At 38.4% G+C, this 16,178-nt stretch overlaps 1 protein-coding gene across 1 annotated transcript in view; it reads left to right on the forward strand.

Annotated features, from left to right (window-relative positions):
• The window catches only part of si:dkey-233k19.3 (dynein axonemal heavy chain 11), a 75,454-nt gene that overhangs the window by 18,020 nt on the left and 41,256 nt on the right, over positions 1-16,178 (forward strand). Inside the window, exons 27-48 of the mRNA XM_059567508.1 lie at positions 2,302-2,393; positions 2,515-2,641; positions 3,282-3,431; positions 4,029-4,262; positions 6,378-6,509; positions 6,755-6,915; positions 7,347-7,503; positions 7,768-7,913; positions 7,994-8,110; positions 8,993-9,131; positions 9,216-9,308; positions 9,390-9,584; positions 9,692-9,769; positions 10,198-10,330; positions 10,457-10,584; positions 10,742-10,890; positions 10,987-11,137; positions 11,222-11,353; positions 11,646-11,819; positions 12,713-12,917; positions 13,362-13,527; positions 13,640-13,742. Coding sequence (XP_059423491.1) covers positions 2,302-2,393; positions 2,515-2,641; positions 3,282-3,431; positions 4,029-4,262; positions 6,378-6,509; positions 6,755-6,915; positions 7,347-7,503; positions 7,768-7,913; positions 7,994-8,110; positions 8,993-9,131; positions 9,216-9,308; positions 9,390-9,584; positions 9,692-9,769; positions 10,198-10,330; positions 10,457-10,584; positions 10,742-10,890; positions 10,987-11,137; positions 11,222-11,353; positions 11,646-11,819; positions 12,713-12,917; positions 13,362-13,527; positions 13,640-13,742 — 3,162 coding nt within the window. The remainder of the gene's footprint in view (positions 1-2,301; positions 2,394-2,514; positions 2,642-3,281; positions 3,432-4,028; positions 4,263-6,377; positions 6,510-6,754; positions 6,916-7,346; positions 7,504-7,767; positions 7,914-7,993; positions 8,111-8,992; positions 9,132-9,215; positions 9,309-9,389; positions 9,585-9,691; positions 9,770-10,197; positions 10,331-10,456; positions 10,585-10,741; positions 10,891-10,986; positions 11,138-11,221; positions 11,354-11,645; positions 11,820-12,712; positions 12,918-13,361; positions 13,528-13,639; positions 13,743-16,178) is intronic.

The following is a 16,178-nucleotide window of genomic DNA, read 5'->3' on the forward strand; positions in this document are numbered from 1 at the left end:
CACTGTAACGCTGGCCTTAGCTGGTTTTCTTTACTAAATCAACTGGTTTTAGCTAGATTATCATAGAAACATGTTAACAACATGTTAGTAACTTGATAATCAGGTTAGAAACATGCTTTTAACATGGTTTTAAAGTAGTTTTGGCCACTGTCACGCTGGTCGTAGCTGGATTCTATCGGAATCAACTGGTTTTACGTGGATTAGCATTGAAACATGCTAGTCACTTTACTAATCATGCTAGCAACATGCAAGAGTCATGCTAGCAACATGCTAGTAACTTTGCTAATCATGTTAGCGACATGCTAGTCGAATGCTAATAATGCTAGCAACAACCTAGTCACATTCTAATCATGCTAAAAACATGCTAGCGACATACTAGCAACATGCTAATCATGCTAGCAACATGTTAGTGACGTACTAGCAAAATACTATTCATGCTAATCATGCTAGCAACATGTTAATCTTGCTAGGAACATGCTAGCAACATGCTAATAATGCTAGCGACTTGCTAGTGACATACTAGCAACATGCTACTCATGCTAGAAACATGCTAGCAACATGCTAATAATGCTAGCAACATGCTAATCATGCTAGGAACATGCTAGTAACATGTTCGCAACATGTTAATCATGCTAGAAACATGCTAGCAACATGTTAATCATGCTAGCAACATGCTAGCGACATGCTAATCATGCTAGAAACATGCTAGCAACATGCTAATCATGCTAACAACATGCTTATCATGCTAGAAACATGTTATCAACATGTTAATCATGCTAAAAAATGCTAGCAACATGCTAATCATGCTAGAAACATGCTAGCAAACATGCTAATCATGCTAGCGACAATGCTAACTATATGCTAATCATGCTAGAAACATGCTAGCAACATGCTAATCATGCTAGTAACATGCTAGCCAACCTGCTAGTCACTTGCTAATCATGTTACAAACATGCTAGCGACATGCTAGTCACTTTGCTTATCATGCTAGAAACATGCTAATCATGCCAGAGACATGCTAGCAACATGCTTATAATGTAAACAACATGTTAGCAACATGCTTATCATGCTAACAACATGCTAACGACATGCTACCAAAATGCTAATCATGCTAGAAACATGCTAGCAACATGCTAATCATGCTAGGAACATGCTAGTAACATGCTAGTGACATGCCAGTCACTTGCTAATCATGCTACAAACATGCTAGCGACATGTTATTTACTTGCTAATCATGCTAGAAACATGCTACCAACATGCTAATCATGGTAGAGACATGCTAGCCGCATGCTAATCATGCTAGAAACATGCTAGCGACATGCTAGCAACATGCTAATCATGCTAGAAACATGCTAACAACATGCTAATAATGCCATCAACAGGTTAGTCACATGAGAATAATGCTATAAACATGTTAGCAACATACTAGGAACATGCTAATCATGCTAGAAACATGTTAGCAACATACTAGAAACATGCTAGCAACATGCTTATCATGCTAGAGACATACTAACCGCATGCTTATCATGCTAGAAACATGCTAGTCACATGATAATCATGTTATAAACATGTTAGCAACATAATAGGAACATGCTAATCATGCTATAAACATTCTAGCAACATACTAAAAACATGCTAACAACATGCTAATCATGCTAGAGACATGCTAGTCATCTGTTAATCATGCTAGCAAACATGCTAGCAACTTTGCTAATCATGCTAATGACATGGTAGTCACTTGCTTTTAATGCTAGCAATATGTTAATCACTTTCTTTTTTAAACTTTTTAACTTTTCAAACTTTCTAAATTTTTCAGACTTTTTGGCCAGGCTTTTTCAAGCCAACTTAAAGTTTGACCACAAACTTTACTATCTAGTTATTATTATTATTATTATTATTATTAATAAATTATTTGATACAGTGCATTGTGTATGAATGTTTAAACATTTTATATATATATATGTGTGTGTGTGTGTGTGTGTGTGTATCTATGAAGGTGTGTATATGTGTGTGAATCAGTAATATCAGTAATTCATGTTTGACTCCTTAACCCTCCCTTAAACCAACTTATACCATTAAACCTGTTCTTAACCTTAACCATATCCCACTTAAATGGCAGCAAAAGTGTTTAGCAAGTATGTTGTACCTAACAATGGTTTTATTTGACATAAGTAGATAGTAGTTTAAGTGGGACAAGTCATTATTTAAATAAAAATTTAATTAAGTTAAAGATGTTATAATGATGAAAACCAAGTATGTAAATACTTTTATATATTTACTTTTTTGTGTTGATGTGTGAAGGACCTTATGTTCAAAAGTGGCAAAACACAAAATGTAATTGCTGCCACCAACAAGCCCAATCTTCTACCGATGCTTGAAGATCTGCAAAAGAGGTCTGTGAAAATTTTAAGTTAACTCTTTATAAGTAAACTCTTTTTAAGAACTTTGCATTGTTACACTTGTCTCAAGAGAGTTGCAAAGATAATTCTGTTGATTTCATGCAATCCGTTCTAGACTGGCTGTATGTGAGAAGGCACTAGCCAGATACCTGGAGACCAAGAGGATGGCTTTTCCACGGTTCTATTTCCTGTCTTCAGCAGACTTACTGGACATCCTTTCTAAAGGCAGACAGCCCAGACAGGTACTGCTGTATAAGTTAGTGTTAAACTTCATTTAACTTTCATATAACAGTCTGTCTATTAGTTTGAAAGTTTAATTAGTTTCAGATTTCTCTAATTATACAGCTCATTTCAGTTTCGCAGTAATCCATAAACAGGTCAACTATAAATGATGCAGTCTTAACTGGTATTTGTAATAATGGTGACAGAGATTCACAGAAATGTTTTACATTGTACCATATTCCCTCATCTTTCTTCTCATTTGCATACAGTAACCTTTATCTTCATGATTAAACCTTTTTTATCATCACTGTGATAATTCCAAGGGCAGCGTTTCTCTGTGAAATATCATTATGATAAAATAAAAGTAAGTTCTACACTTGGATTGATTCTGACCCTGGCAACCTCCTCCTTTGAGCCGATCCTCCCACTTATGTGCAGGTTTTCTCCTGAACCGTTCAACCAGAACAGGGTCAAAGTGCTTCATCTTGTTCTCATTGTACCTCGGTTATGATAAGAATTGCAAAAACATCCACAATCATATCATTATCTGCAGATATGCCCGTACTTAACCATACATAACTGTGCAGAGTGATTCACAGAGGTGCTGGGTACAATATATTGTTCTGTGAAAATAATGCTTTATGGTTCATTGCTTTCTAGGTAACCTGTCACTTGGGTAAGCTGTTTGACAGTATGACTGATCTGGAGTTTTCTGACAAGGAGGGGGAAAAGGCCACAGCAGCGGTGGGAATGTTCAGTAGAGATGGAGAATATGTTCCCTTCTATTCACCGTGTGACTGCGTTGGCCCGGTAAAACCCACATTCAAATCAGTCTGGCATCTAATTAAATCAAACTCTGATATTAAAGTTGTAACTAAAAAAGTTTAGTTTAGTTGTAACTAAAAAAAAAAAAAACATACACACACATATATATATATATATATATATATATATATATATATATATATATATATATATATATATATATATATATATATATATTTATGTATATATGTTAAAATATGTTGATCATTTATCTAATAAATATGATAAAATATTTTTTATTAAATATGAGTTTAATTAAAACTACATATACACCAGCTACACTCTGAAATATAAATACAGGTATAAATAACTTTAATGTAAAAATGAGGATATCCCAGCCTTTACACATAGGTATTATGTGTGTCTCTGTGTGAGTGTGTGTATGTATATATATATATATATATATATATATATATATATATATATATATATATATATATATATATATATATATATATATATTATATTATATATATATATATATATTATATTATATATATATATATATATATATATATATATATATATATAAATAAAATATTAAAGATTATTTTTTACGGAGTGAGCTGTGTTTCCTGTCAGGTTGAGCTCTGGTTGAAGTGTCTGGAGGATGTGATGAGGGAGGGAATGAGGAGGCACATAGCCGAGGCTGTGGTCGTCTACGAGGAACGTTCGCGGGAACATTGGGTCTTGGAGCTGCCGGCTCAGGTGGTTCTCACCGTCTCTCAGATCTGGTGGTCCGCTGACATGAATCTTGCATTTGAGCGGCTGGCCGAGGGATTTGAGACGGCACTCAGAGACTACAACAAGAAACAGGTCAGTCAGTCATCAGTCATACAATATTGCACACAATACGAATTGTGAATCGACTGAACGAATTACACAGAGTAGATTCTTATTCATGAATTAGATGTCTCTTCGTCTCTTTTATTCACACTGAAAACATTGACTTATTAGGAAAGGAAGGAAAGGAAAGAAAAGGATGTGATGTGTGGTCAAGTATTGTGACTTCACCCGTGTTGGTATCGTGATTTCATGAGCCAGTTCTTTTAGTGAATCAGAGACATAAAGCTCATCCAGTGTAGTGTGGTTCACAAACAAATGATTCTCATGAGCCAGTTATTTTTAGTGAATCAAAAATACACTGCACAAACGGTTTAATGTGGTTCATGAAAAAAAAAAAATTATAAGACATTTTTGCTGAATCAGAAATATACAGGGCAACAATCGTAGTCAGTTTAGCAAACAGTTGACTCTACTAAGCCGGTGAATGGAAAACAGTGTTACGAGTGGTCTGGTTTACAAATACATTACTCTTATGAGCTGTTTTTAGTGAATCAGAAACATATCAAACAACCACTGTAGTACGATTTACAAACAAATGATTTTTATGAGCCCCTGTTTTAGTGAATCAAAAACATGCCATGTGCTGTCCATTTCAGGAGCAAATAACTCCTAACACCCTTTCATTTTGAACAGGAGATTTACATTATTGCAGATCCTTAACTTCACCGATCCTTCCTCCTCCTGTACATAGACCTTTTACTTTTCTAGGTAGCGCTAGACTTTTTTCAGGCACAGATAGAGCACATCTGAAGTATGAGTATCCAGTCTGTATCCAGATCAGATGGTCGCTGCAGTCATCCGGATCCAGTACATATCCAGCCCAGATGGTGGATCAGCACCTATCGATGACCCTGAATGTCAGCGGAGACCAGGACAACTAAATGAGCCTCAGAGACAGATCCCCAGTGAAGACCTTGTCTCCTAGATGGCCATCGGGACAAGAACACAGGAACCAGATGAGTCCTCTGCACAATGTGACTTTGCTGCAGCCTGGAATTGAACTGCTGGTTTCGTCTGGCCAGAGCAGAACTGGCCCCCGACTGAGTCTGGTTTCTCCCAAGGTTTTTTCTCCATTCTGTCACCGATTGGTTTCCTTGTCTCTGTCGCCTCTGGCTTGCTTAGTTGGGGACATTTAATTTCCAGTACTATCGTCGACTTGATTGCACAGATACCATTTAAACTGAACTGAGCTGGATGATGACATCAACTGAATTCAATGATGAACTGCCTTTAACTGAAAATTGATTGTTTACTATTGTAATTTTGTATTATTGACACCCTATTTTCCTATTTAATACTGTAAAGTGCTTTGACACAATCTGTATTGTCAAAAGCACTATATAAATAAAGGTGACTTGACTATGAACGAGGCAATGATGAAGCCGTCGAAAACACACTCCAGCTTCTTCATTGTAAGTGTGATGAAGTGAATAGTGCTGATCCGTGTAGACTGCCACAAGCATGTTTACATCGTCCATGCAGCGTCAGGATCTGTCATCAAGCGCAGGGAAGGTTAGCATGTCCTTGGCCGGCGTTTGAATAATCTGCCTCTTTCCCTTCAAGCCCCTGATTGGAGTCGCTGTCAGACAGCATGGGGTGATAAATGCAGTACAACCTAAGCTGCTTTTACACCAAATACAGGCAGGAAGATTACATCTCATTTGCCTGTCTGTGACAGGGATCCACGGTATCACCTCTTTACTGCCTCCCCCCAATTCACACACACACACACACACACACACACACACACACACACACACACACACACACACACACCAGCTGGCCGCTCTTATTCATAGTCAAACAGTCCTACACACTCACAGTTCCCCCCAACATTGATAAATGAGCTCTGTGCTTATTTGGCCTCCCGACTGGAATATATGACCTTGTTCCATAAACGTGGGGGGATTTCTCTGATGAACACATGACCCTGAGCCCCTGTCAGTGCAGTTATTACCATCCACTTCTCTCTGGCATGTAAATTGATATAATTACTGTAAGCAGGGGCCACAAAGCTCACTGTATGCTCTCACAAGCCATCATTGTGCCCTCTGAAACTCTAAAATATCTGCGTTGCTTCTCCAGATTGCCCAACTAAACTCCTTGATAAACATGTTATTGGGGGAACTGAACCCGGGTGACAGGCAGAAGATCATGACCCTTTGCACCATAGATGTTCACGCCAGAGATGTGGTCTCCAAACTCATCGCTCAGAAGGTTGGGTCATGTTTACTGCGCTTCGTAAATAATGATCATGTCGACTAAAAGATGATCTGTTTCCTTGTTTTAAATCATTTAGTGGTATTAGGCAATCAGTCATTATTTTAATGGGTTTTAAATTGACAAGCAGTAGTTGATTAATTAATTGAGTTGGGAGCATTTAGACTTTTTATCTCTCTTGAAGTGCTGGAATGTGTTTTTCAGAGTTGTTTTATTAAGTGTTTAAGACTGTTTTTATCCAGGTGAGCAGTGCTCAGGCGTTTGCCTGGGTTTCTCAGCTCCGCCACAGCTGGGATGAGGAGCAGAACCACTGCTTCATCAACATATGTGATGCTCAGTTTAGATACTCCTATGAATATCTGGGCAACACGCCTCGTCTGGTCATCACACCTCTTACAGACAGGTACCTTAACAGCTAATGGTTTACAATCATTTTTTTTACTTAAATGTATTATGTAGTATTAAGGAAATACAGGGGATATATATATATTTATTTGGTTAGGGAGAAAAAAATATTGTTAAAGAGATTTGGATTTAATTTGAGGCATAAAATGTAATGAAAACAGAAAAATCAAGGTAAATAGTATATTTTTATTATACATTTTAGCTGTAATTTTGTTAAATTATCAGTTAAAAGTCTTTCCCATCCACATCATTTCCACCGTATAATGCAGTTAATCACAAAACATACAGTAATTTGAGATGGAAGTGATATGACGTTTATGACTTTTGGAAACAAAATGTGAAAGGTATGTTTGTTAATATTATAAACAAGCCTCACCATAACTGTATCTATACAATGTTTGAAACGTAATTTTTTTTTTTTTTTTTCAGATGCTATATAACACTGACTCAGTCACTGCACCTGACGATGAGCGGTGCTCCAGTGGGTCCTGCTGGCACAGGAAAGACTGAAACCACTAAAGACCTGGGCAGAGCTCTGGGGGTCATGGTGTACGTCTTCAACTGCTCGGAGCAGATGGACTATAAGGTAAACATACCAGCAGAAATGGGACTCTGCAACCTCAGGCCAATTATGAGTGTATTCTCGCTTCAGAGGAGCTCCTAATCCATATAATTACTTTGCTGAATAGGATTCTGCTTCTTAATTGAAAGAAATCAATGAGTGATTGTTTGAAACTTTGTCACAGTTGGCTGATGTTTTGTTTTGTGAGTTTTGTACTTAACTACTGTTGGTTAAGTTCTTTTAAGTCTTTAACGGTGAAGTGTTTCCTTCGCTTGTTTCATCGTTCAGTCCATAGGGAACATCTTTAAAGGTCTGGCACAAACTGGAGCTTGGGGCTGCTTTGATGAGTTTAACCGAATCGCTGTAGAAGTGCTCTCAGTGGTGGCAGTACAGGTGAAGACCATACAGGATGCCATTCGCAACAAGAGGAAGAGGTAAGGTTTCTTTCATTTTTAGATATTTTGAACGGTTCATATGAATTATTAAGGCATGTTTTAACTGTTGTCACCTGCAGGTTTCTGTTCCTGGAGGAAGAGATTGGCTTGAAACACACTGTTGGGATCTTCATCACAATGAACCCTGGATATGCTGGACGAACTGAGCTACCAGAGAACCTCAAAGCACTTTTCAGGTACAGCTTGATCCAAATAAAAAGTTTTCAACCAAAATCATTAGTCAAAATTTGTATGTTTATGCAGTGGAACAGTTTGAGAGATTTTTGTTTTGAAATTAAGTCTTGTATGCTCATCAAGGCTGTGTTTATTTCATTTGATCAAAAATATAGTAGAGATTGTTATCTACTATATTATAGATTGTTGCTGCTTTTTTTGTGAAAACCTTAATACACCTTTTCAATTTTTATGATAAATAGAAAGTTATCAAGCAATGATTTTTATGACAATAATACAGTATTTACTGTCACTTTTAATCACTTAATTGCATGCATCCTTCCTGAGTAAAAGTTTTAATTTATAAAAAAAAAAAAAATGTTTTATATATATATTACATTTTTGAATGTTGTTAATATTATAATTATCAGTTGATATTACAATTGTGGAAAACTCAAATGTTAGTTAGACCAACAAAAAGAAATGGAGTAAAATGAACTAAAATTAATTAATATAACATAACAAACCATCAAGTCAAGTCACCTTTATTTACAGTATATAGCGCTTTTAAAAATACAGATTGTCAAAGCAACTGTACAGCATTAATTGGGAAAATAGTGTGTCAGTAATGTAAAAATGACAATAGCAAACACCCATGTTTCAATTAAAGGCAGTTCATCATTGACTTCGGTGATGTCATCATCCAGCTCAGTTCAGTTTAAATAGTATGCGATATCATCAAGTCAACGATATCACTGGAAATGAAGTGTCCCCAACTAAGTAAAAGACTAGATTTAAGCAGTTTGCACCAGCTGACCTAACATATTGCATCAGATTATATTTAATGTCACATGTTGTGTAAAATACAGCAGTGTACGGAGAGAGTTCATGAATGTGTTTGGCAGGCCATGTGCAATGGTGGTTCCTGACATGGAGTTGATCTGTGAGATCATGTTGATGTCTGAGGGATTTCAGAGTGCTCGGGTTCTGGGCAACAAGTTCATCACCCTCTACAGGCTCTGTAAGGAGCTGCTCTCTAAACAGGTACGCTGAGCTAAGAATAAAGGTGCCACTTCTCCTGTTTGTGCTTGCTCTTGAACTACATGTACTGTATGTTCTCTGCTGTAGGATCACTATGACTGGGGACTGCGAGCTGTCAAACCTGTCCTGGTGGTTGCTGGAGCTCTCAAAAGAGCAGATCGGACTAGGCCAGAAGATCAAGTAATGGAAATGTGTTTTTGCTAGATGCATCTAAGATCTAAAGCAGTCTTGTGTTTTGACGCTTCCTTTTACATTATGTAGGTCTTGATGCAGGCTTTGAGAGATTTCAACATGCCGAAGATCGTTTCGGAAGACGTTCCAGTATTTCTGGGTCTGATAAGAGATTTGTTCCCTGGTTTGGAGGTGGAAAGGCGGACTGATGCAGAGTTTGAGCTGATAGTCCGTCAGACTAGTCTAGAGTTAAAGCTTCAACCTGAGGACACGTTTGTTCTGAAAGTAAGAAACTCCGCACAGTGTGTCATTTAAATGGTTTAGCATTAAGTTATCATACTGTTTTATAGCCCTTGCTAACTTCTTATTTTTTAATGCCATTTTTAATGAAGGTTGTTCAGCTTGATGAGCTTCTATCTGTCCATCACTCAGTGTTTGTGGTTGGTGATGCTGGGACTGGAAAAAGCCAGGTCAGAACACAGAACACATGAATACAAACCTGTTTGTATACCCCACTGTCCACTTCCCCTGATGATTTAAAACAATCCACTAATTCTTATAATGTAAAATATCTCTCTATTTGATTATGACATTTTGCCTGATAATCAGTTGTCATGCATTATTATTTTCTGCTTTTGTGGACAGATATTTTATATATATAAAATCTTTTTTTTTTTCATGGCTTTATAAACATATTGCACGGGTGTGAACTCATTTATATTGTTCTGTAGTTATATATTCATTAATTGTGCTAAATTCTTTGGTTTTACTAGAATGCAATTATCCAAATATTATCAGATAAAGTTTATTGTACATTTTTATTTATTAATTGATTAATTGATTAATACATAGAAAGTTGATTAATTTAAAGCAATAATCACAAAAAATCTCTAAACAGATCCTGAAAACTCTTCACAAAACCTACTTCAACATGGGAAAGAAGCCTTTTTGGAATGATCTGAACCCAAAAGCTATAAGCAACGATGAACTGTTTGGATTCTTTCATCCAACCACTCGGGAATGGAAAGATGGTACATTAGCATCCAGTGTTTTGTAGAGCTGATCCTGTCCAATTCACAGTACATAACTTATGGTTTAGACAAGAGATCCATTCTCCCCTGTAAGACTTTGAGATTGTAAATCTCTTCATGTGGCAGGTTTATTGTCACATTTCATGCGGGATCAAGCCAGTAACTCTCACTCGGGGCCAAAGTGGATTGTTCTGGATGGAGACATTGACCCCATGTGGATTGAGTCTCTCAACACTGTCATGGATGACAACAAGGTACCCCACACAGTTTGTGCATGTCTTTATGAGGACATTTGCATCCAGCTGATTAATCAGAGCACTAAAATTGCATTCGGACACATTTAAACACTCCACTTGCAGCAAACAGTGAATTATGAATATTGATCTAGTTATGTTGTGCATGTCTGTGCAGGTGCTTACTCTGGCTAATAATGAACGTATCCCACTCACCCCCTCGATGAGACTACTGTTTGAGATCAGTCACTTGAAACATGCCACGCCTGCCACCGTGTCCCGAGCTGGCATTCTGCACATCAATCCTCAGGAGCTTAGCTGGAACCTGTGAGAAATTCACTTTCTTGCGAAATTAGACCATTTAATACATAGTGGTTCATACTTGTGATGGATTAGGATTCGCCTTTTTTCTTCAATGTCTAGATATGTTACGAGTTGGATTGATCGGAGGGAGAGACAAACTGAGAGAGCACACCTGACCATTCTGTTTGACAAATACATCCCTCGCTGTATTGAAAAAATGAGAAGCTCCTTTAAGACGATCATTCCTATTACTGAGAACAGCATGGTTCAGGTTTACCATTCACACAGATGCACTCATTCATACAGGCCTATATTGTGGTTTTCAAATCTTTACTGATGTCTCTCTCTTTCTCAGACTCTGTGCTCCTTGCTGGATTGTCTGTTAACGCCGGCGAACATTCCGGCAGACACTCCACGGGAAATCTACGAGACATACTTTGTGTTTGCATGTGTGTGGGCTTTTGGTGGAGCCACATTCCAGGATCAGGTATTTTTGTTTTTGTGTTTTATTTGTTTTGTTTGGTTTGGTGTTTTGTTTAGTTTTTTTTTATGTTGTTTTTTGTTTTGGTTTGGTTTTATGTTGTTTTGTATTGTTTTTTGTTTTGGTTTGGTTTTATGTTGTTTTGTATTGTTTTTTTTTTGGTTTGTTTCGGTTTGATTTTATGTTGTTTTGTAAATGTTTTTTGTGTTGTTTAGATATATATATATATATATAGATAAATTAATATTTATACCACTTGAGAGTGTCTCTGTTTATGTTGTCTTTTTTGATCTCTCAGCTCCATGATTTTCGGGCTGAGTTCAGTCAGTGGTGGATCAAAGAGATGAAGAGTGTGAAGTTTCCTGTACAGGGTTCTGTGTTTGACTACTATTTAGATCCTCGTTCCAGACGCTTCCTGCCATGGACCGACATGATGCTCATGTTTGAGATGGACCCTGATACACCTGTACAGGTGAGGACAGGATCATGTATTGCAAGACGCTGAAGTCCAAGTATGATGTAAAGACTCTTTGAATACACCAGTACTTTCCTGTTACATACAGAACATCACGTTGTGAACATATTCTTTACAACGCAATGTATTTCTTTGTGATCCGCTGAGAGAATTCTCCTGAGAAAATTCACTCTTACAGAGAACTACTTTAATTTCTGAATAATGGCATGCTAATTTAGTGCAGTTAGTGCATTAGAGTGGGTCAGTGAACAGATACAGAGAAAACAACCTCCCTCCATCATGAGCTGAACCTGCAGTCAATGGAGTTTTGGATCTGATTACCGTTCAAAGTAATCAGAAGTATGTGTGTGTGTGAGGCCATTGTCTCTGTTTTTATACTTGGAAGATAAAGACTTAATGTTGATAATAGGGTAGTCATAGTGATGAACTGGGCCTACAGGTTTGTCATGTCTCATTGCAGAACTATATTCTAAAAGTTCATAAAAGTTCACTCGAAATGCTCTTGCAAAGTATCCCACAGCTTTTTGAAATACAAGTATTTAAACTGATTTAACTGTGTAAATGCTTTTATACTCTTTTTTTTTAATGGGTCTACAAAATTTTCATCACCGATTAAGCATTGGATAAATTATATATACACCACTGATTAAAATTCTGGGGTTGGATAAGTTTTTTATGTTTTTGAATTTTGTTTTGGTGCTCAAGAAAAAAAAATAGAAGTTTTTTTAAACAGTCTAAAAGTTTTTTATATATATTGATTTTAATGGATGGGTGGATAGATATATAGATTTTATATTGTTATTTATAGATTAATTTATAGTGTTATTTGTTGATTTAGGTAAGCTGAATATGACTTGAGTAATCAAAAGCTTCTTTTTTTTTGTCTACAGTCTATGTTCTACCCAACAGTTGAGACGGTCAGACTGCAGTATTTCATGCGCATGTTGTTGGAGACATCTCAGCCTCTTATGCTGATTGGTGGAGCAGGCACTGGGAAATCTGCTCTGGTCAGGAATCTTCTGGAAACACTACCGGGGAACCTTGTAACCGCAAAAGTTCCCCTTCACTTTCATATCACTGCAACCATGCTGCAAAGTGAGTGTAACATCGTGCATTTTTATCACATTTTCCTAAAGGTCATCCTATGTGTGGAACAGCACCTCCTTGTGGTCAATATGCCAAATTTCATTTCATCCGGTTATAGTAATAATAGAAGTAACAGTTAATCCAGTGATTCCATCCAAGTGCTCCTCATGGTGTACTTGAATAGATGTTGAGTACATGTTTGCTTTATTAAACCTTTAAAACAAACTGAAACAGATGGATTTGTTCATACATATCAAGCCATACAAATTTTAGACAAAAAAGTCTGCCCTTATATGGACTGATAGAAAATGGATTATTTAAAATTTATCCCAGAAGTTTATAACACTGTGTAAAAATTCACTTGTACTAGTTATAGGTTTTCTTTGAAAATTAGGCCTTATGCAAATTTGTAGTCAGTTCTTTTAAAACAATACTTTTTATTGTTATTATCAGAGGCAATGGAGAAACCTCTCGAAAGGAAGGCTGGCAGGAGTTACGCACCCCCGAGAAACAAGAGACTCATCTATTTCATTGATGACATGAATATGGCAGCTGTGGACAGTTACGGGACCTCTCAGCCACATGCTCTTATTCGCCAGCATCTGGATTACAAGCACTGGTTATGCAACATCACCATTTCTTTCATTCATTCCACTTAAGGGAGATATTACTTGTCAAAACACTCTATTCTATTCAAAACATTCTATAACAATTTTTTGTCTTGTTTCTAGGTATGACAGTAACAAGTTAACAATGAAAGACATACACAACACCCATTATCTCTCTTGTATGAATCCAACATCGGGGAGTTTTACAATTAACCCCAGACTGCAGGTATTTTCATTTCTTTTGTGGAAGCTTCTTTATCGCAGCATTCAGAAGAGAATATAAGCTTTTTGTTGTACAAACCATATATTTTGCATTTGCTAATATTAATAATCATTAATCGTCAGTTTCTATACCACCTATAGAAATGTGTAATAATATGTATTTGTGATACAAAATAAAATCTAATAAATGAAAAATCACCTGTATGTAATAAATATTGCCATATATTTCCATAAAATTCCATAAAATATCATGGGCAGTTTGTGGCACTCTATTTTTCGCAGTTTAGAATAGCTTGAATATTAATTTCTTATTTACAAGTTCATGTATTATAATTGAAGTAAGAAACGGAATTTCAGAGAAAACGACAAATGAATTTTGGTTAGTGGGTTTTTCATACCTGAGCCTCTCCCCGTGCATATGGGTATGAATAGGCGACAGGTGCACGATGATGATTTCTTCCTAATACAGCTGGCAGTGGGAGGACTCATGGGAAGCAAACAGGTCTATCTGGGTGTTTCCCTAAATCGACTCCAGATCAACCGGGTCGTTTTGGGATGGATTCGTCATTATCTGGGGAATGTGAACTGTCGTGAAAGTAGTCAGTTGCATGATTGAGCTTCTCCGGAATGTGGATGGTGTGATGGTCACACAAAGTGTACCTTGATGCCATGCCCATCTCGGGACTCGGGAGTGTAACCAGTGCTGAAGTGGTCTCATATGAAGCAATCCGAGTGGCAGGATTGCGGCTGCGGATGCCATATGCCCCAGGAGCCTCTGAAAGTGTTTAAGAGATGCCACGTTTCTGCCTCTGAAGGAACTCAGGCAGTTCAGCACTGACTGTGTGCACTCGTTGGTGAGATGCGCTGTCATTCTCACCGAGTCTAACTCCATACCGAGAAAAGAGATCTTCTGCATGGGGTTTGCTCTTTTCCCAGTTGACCCGTAGCCCCAACTGGCTGAGGTGCCAGAGCACCAGGTCCCTGTGATGCCTACTTCCCATTATGGGGCAAAAAGATATGGGGAGACAGGGATAGCCCGAAGGGGAGGACCATGTACAGCCATGCCCGACCCTCGAACTCAAACCATAGAAACGGCCTATGTTGAGGAAGAATCATCTTCCCAAGGGTATGGGCTGCAACTTTCGTCACCCCGAGTGCAAAGTCAGTTGCTGTGTGCAGTTCCTGCATCAACCCCGGGTTGGAACTACCCTTGTGCATTTGTTTGATTGCCTTGGTTTGGTGGCATGGCATGCAGGGCAGAGAGGGCCTCGAGAGTGGCCATCAGCTTACAGGCTTTGGATGGGAGATACAGACGATTCCTCCAAGCGGCAGCGTTTTGTGGGCACAGGTGCACAGCAGCTGCTCTCTCCACCTGGGGTATGTCTACATACCCCCTAGCCGCCCCGCCATCATGGGTAGTGAGGACAGAGGAAGATGACATGTGGCTTTTGGCCGAAAAAGGGGCTGTCCACAAATTCGTCAGCTCCCCATACATCTCTGGGGAAAAAAAGGCACCATCGCAGGGCGCTGTTTTAAGCCACACCCTGCGCTGATAAACCAATTATCCAGTCATGAAGGCACGAAGATTCTTAAACTGTGCTGATTGGTCATTGTTTTCACATGCTCAACAGATATGTCTGTGATTGGCTTCAATGCTCTTTGCTTCATGCTCTTCACCGAGTGCTCACACAGAAACACACAAGAGTGTTTGAAAGCCACGTCTATCAGTGGATCCATCTATGTGCAGATATATTAGGGATCCGCTGACAGTGACGGATCCATTTTTAACATTTCAGTACAGAATGGTATTGCGGTCGTGTGAGCATGCGGTAAAGAGCATGAAGCAATGAGCATTGAAGCCAATCACAGACATATCTGTTGAGCATGTGAAAACAATGACCAATCAGCGCTGTTTAAAAATCTGCTCAACAGTGCTCAAATCTTAGTGGGAAATGGATGTTTTTAAAACTTCAGTACCAAATGGTATCTTGGCCGGTACTTTTGACAACACTACTGGGCGGTGTGTTCACCTCCAGCCTGATACCTCCAGCCTGATGCTCATGGCAGTCAACTCCAGGTCCGATTCGGCTGTGGCAACAACACATGAGGGACGCAACCCCGCCGAATCTACATCCTCTGAGGACGATATCTCATCTCCCGATGTTGTGATCGACATCCGATCCTCCTGTGGTTCACCAAATGAAATGCTGGGACTGTCACGAGTTGGGCCAGTGAAATTACTCTGGAGCATTACGGGAAATTCGCTGTGGGAGGAGTGAAAGGTCCTTGGGGATGTGTCTGATGAAGAAGCTCTCACTGTGACCCTCAGATATCCCAGAACTCTAGCTGGTGGTCCCCTGCTCCTGAGAGGAAAATCGGGACGTGTAAAAACAGAGGGTGCTGCTCCGTTCCCCGTGAGGAGAAAGAAGTGAGATCGCAG

The sequence above is a fragment of the Carassius carassius genome, chromosome 15 (genome assembly GCF_963082965.1).
Source record: "Carassius carassius chromosome 15, fCarCar2.1, whole genome shotgun sequence".
Taxonomy (NCBI): Eukaryota; Metazoa; Chordata; class Actinopteri; order Cypriniformes; family Cyprinidae; genus Carassius; species Carassius carassius.